Source organism: Wyeomyia smithii, chromosome 3, assembly GCF_029784165.1.
Source record: "Wyeomyia smithii strain HCP4-BCI-WySm-NY-G18 chromosome 3, ASM2978416v1, whole genome shotgun sequence".
NCBI lineage: Eukaryota > Metazoa > Arthropoda > Insecta > Diptera > Culicidae > Wyeomyia > Wyeomyia smithii.
Genome location: NC_073696.1, coordinates 40,845,764 through 40,849,874, shown reverse-complemented (window position 1 = coordinate 40,849,874; position 4,111 = coordinate 40,845,764). Strand labels below are relative to the sequence as shown.

At 39.6% G+C, this 4,111-nt stretch overlaps 1 protein-coding gene across 1 annotated transcript; it reads right to left on the bottom strand.

The window, feature by feature from the left end:
• Window positions 1-1,244: 1,244 nt before the first annotated feature.
• On the bottom strand, window positions 1,245-3,608 carry LOC129727552 (equilibrative nucleoside transporter 1). Its single transcript, XM_055685481.1, has 4 exons — window positions 2,825-3,608; window positions 2,473-2,764; window positions 1,867-2,414; window positions 1,245-1,805 (listed from the first exon to the last, which is right to left on the bottom strand). The coding sequence occupies exons 1-4, from the start codon at window positions 3,125-3,127 to the stop codon at window positions 1,491-1,493; spliced, it is 1,458 nt and encodes a 485-aa protein (XP_055541456.1). The 5' UTR covers window positions 3,128-3,608; the 3' UTR covers window positions 1,245-1,490.
• Window positions 3,609-4,111: the final 503 nt, after the last annotated feature.

Genomic DNA, 4,111 nt, shown 5'->3' with positions numbered 1-4,111 from the left:
ACCGCTGCAGCATATTAAGTAAAGAGAGGAGAAATATAAAATTATTTTGTTTACCTTTAAGCTCTCATTATTATTCGGTGATGGTGTCGCGAAGTTTCATATAACTACATACATTATAAAAAACCTCATATATCGAAATTTTTCTCCCCTTACACTTTTAATAGGTATACCGGCGATTAAAAATTTACCGTGCAAAAAATGTTTTTACTTCGTAATTAATCGCGCGCCTCTTATAAAGTATTGTAGAAGAAAATTTTATGGTTCAAATTCGTCAAATTATAAACAATGTTTTGGGAAAAGATAGTTCAGAAAACCTTGCTCAGTGAATATGCAGTGTTAATCATGCGAAATATGAAATAATAAAGCCATATTTCCAACAGAAATCATTTATCATTCATTTATATTTAAGATGGCTGTTCATTGTGTGGTAATTCTAGCAAATATATGGTTCAATAAGATGTTGCTATACATTTTCATCACTAGTTCGCTTTCCTAAAAAGAAAACATTTGTGAAACAACAATATGCGACATCATGTAACATTACCGTTTTTTAAAAGCATCATGAAATATGCAGTTGGAACTAGATTGCAGAGAACTTCTAAGCAATTTCTAGTGTTCTATTACGAGAATGGTGCACGTAAATAACATAATGTTGCTCAATTCTTTTAAATTATTTCAGAGTAACCGGAAAAGTTTCTTGCACCGTTAAAAAAGCCATAAAACAACAAATATTGGGCAGTCTCATTTCCAAACATGTTGCAGGTGCTGCTTGGGATAGAGATCATATGCCGAAGCTAGAATACCATAATTTACGATTATAATAATGAAATACCAATATAAGCTTGATAATACAGATTGTACGATTAGATACAAACGTAAAACATACACAAATCCTCTCATATGTAGCAAGATTCAAAATTATCAGAACTTGCTTAGAAAACACAACCATTCATCAACGCGGACTTTCGTCCTTGACCACATGTAACAGAAGCCTTACCCATCTATCTATTCATTAGCGCACGTGCTTTGACTTTCCATGTCAAACAACGCACACCCAATAACCTCATTGATTGTGTTTCTGTTTACAATCGCATTCTGCGTCTTTTCGCTTGCTTTGTTCCTATCACAATAGGCACGCTTACATGATTCATCTGTGGTTACGCGAATGATGCAACAGTACAATCGCATTTATTTAAACTACCATGCAAAGGTCGATCGTGATATGGAAGAATCAGTCATGCTAATTTCTTGTAATTATGGTCAATATAATCTGTTCCGTTTTTAAATATTTTTCTAGTTGAATATGTTATCGGTATGTCTAGCATTAAGCTCGCAACATATAAGCGATTATCTTACCTTACAGTAATTGCTTTTTTGGCAATTAACCCATTACCTATTTATATATCTTCTTAGCGTAAATATCGCAGATCTAGCAGTGTACGAATTAGCCTCTAAGTCGGGCTTGAAAAAGTAACCTGTGCATGATGATCCTATTTGATCATCTCGATGATCATAAAACTAATCGTCGATCCACATGCCAAACCGATACCAAGAAAGGCGGCCATTGTCGAAGATGCAAGCTCCTTCTCCGATTGATCAACTGCCTTTGGCGCCCCGATCAACGCGATATTAGTAATATATCCGTTAGAGAGCGCAAATCCGGCCATCAACGCGATGAATATGTAATCCGAATGGATTAGGACGGGGAAGTTGTGGTGCGGTTTAATGTTGCATAGTAGCATGATCGGTACAAATCCGATTCGAGCGATTGACAGAATGCTAATCAGGAACGGACTGTTAGAGGGCTGATAAAGAAAATCATTATTGAATGGTGCTGTACAATGGACTGATTTAGGTGATACTTACCCACTCGATCATACCCGCACATACCCTACCAATGTAATCGCCGGTATTAAACAGTAAATAGTTCACGACCGGTAGGAAATACACATTCGACCATAGATGGGACTGACTCTGTGATCCAACCAAGATCGTCACCGCCGGGTAGATCGATAGTGTGATAACAAAAACCAGCCATTCGGCAAATCCAAACAGCCAAATTTTCCTCAGTACTCCAATGAACGTAGGATTCTGCCGAGGAAGCAGCTCTCTGGACATCTCGTCTACGTCTAGTGAGCTCTTCATCAGCGTTCGTGACGAGGTGTAATATTTGAAAAATAGTGTCTTCGCCATAATCAGGTACAGAACAAGGGAAAGCAACAGTACCAGTGTACCGATGATGAAGAACACAAAGGCGGTTGTTGTCGGAGGCGCTCCGAATGATAACGCGATAACATCTACGGCGGCAGTGAAGATTCCTCCCAACGATTGACCACTAACCACGGCCGTCATGTAATCCGACGTGAACTGTCCGGCGATTCCGAACAGAGCGCCGGACATGATGGCGGAAAACGCTGGAAGAAACAAAATTGATTATCAGTGTTAGTCATTTGCAATACACCAAACACTCACCATTGACGACAACGACCGAGCAAACTGTGATAAGAAAGAATGTGTCCTGCCACTGGTCGGTGTCAACTTGAACTAACGTCGTCGTCCAGATGAAAATTAAAAACATCATAACCAGCGAACCGGCCATTCGCACGTGCAGCGGAACCCGGTGACCGCAGCAAGCGTTCAGTATCAAGAATAATGTGCTCGGTACCGAGGCCGCTATGCTGAGATCCGACTGGAATTCTAACTGGCGAGGCGTTAGCACGCTGGTGTCGTTGCTTGATATGTTACGGAATTTATATTGCCAATACTAGAATAAAGTAAACAGTTATCGACGAAATTTTAACAGAATTAAGTATGAAAAAAATACCTCTTCAGCAGTGACAAAAAAATTCCACGGCAGCAACGTCGTCATTCCGAGCAAATAAAATACTGCGTAGGTGAAGTTGTACTTATCAACGGGGGCAATACGGAGGCTGCCGTCGTCTGCTCTACGGCTTCTTGCTGCATTCTTTGTTCCCACCGTCTTTGTCGTGGGAATATTTTCCTCCGCGCCAGCATTGATCGATCCCGCATAATTGCTGTCGTCAACAAATGCCACTTCGCTATCGTCTTCCTCCTCGTCCTGCAGTGGCAGCAAAGGTCTGTGGGTATTGCCAGTTGCATAACCCATTTAACAGGACCGTAATAATCCAAAGGATCGATCAAATTCAAAACGAAACTTTCACTTCGTGGTAATAATTTTCAACGAAACTTTGCGCACCCGAGGAGAGATGAAATGCTCCAAGCCATCGACAATGCGATCGCCTTCTAGTGATAACAACAGATTTGCAATCTTCTAGGTCATACCTACTAACGGGGTGGATGTAAAATGAAAAACATCAGCAGTTTGATAAATGCAGTTCAAAACACAGCACAGTACACAGAGTAACAAAGCAAAGCAACTCCCAGCTGACTAATGAACGAATTTCAACAACACTGCCTGCTTTAGGTATTCGGTTTATTCGCGTTGAAAGAGATTTCGAAGGCTGTTCGCACCTACGTGAACTCTCGTATGTAATTGTCAAAATGTGCGTGATGACAAAAGCAAAAATATTTCCTTCTTTCTTTTTCGCACGCAGAAACCAAACAAATATCAGCAACACCGTCAACGCCAATACAAATGACACACACTTATCATTGACAGTAACAGTGGCAGAGTTGCCGGAAAATTATTTATTCTTGAAAATAAAATGCAGAACAAATTAACGATATATTATAATGAACACAAAATTCCTTTTAAAATAATCTAAACGATGACTTTTATTGATTTTTTTCAATTTTACTACTGCACACCAGTGCATGAATCTTAAATGAATAAATTAATCTGTGTCGTGCTGTTCCGGCAAGCAGACAGACTCAATTTCAAACGCAGCGGCTGTAGCGTTAACGGCGGCTCTGTTTAGTTTGCTATAATAAGGGCGGCTAACAACACAAGCACGGAGCTTTACAGAGTACACTAATGTTATTTTTTACGATGGAGATACGGGCAAGGGCAGAGTAAATTTCATCTGCGAATAAAGATGGAAATAAAGAAATCAATACAAGGTTTAGTGAATAATACAATATTCAGGAATTGAGCAATTGGACATTTGTGCGACACTCTTAAAAATTGCGT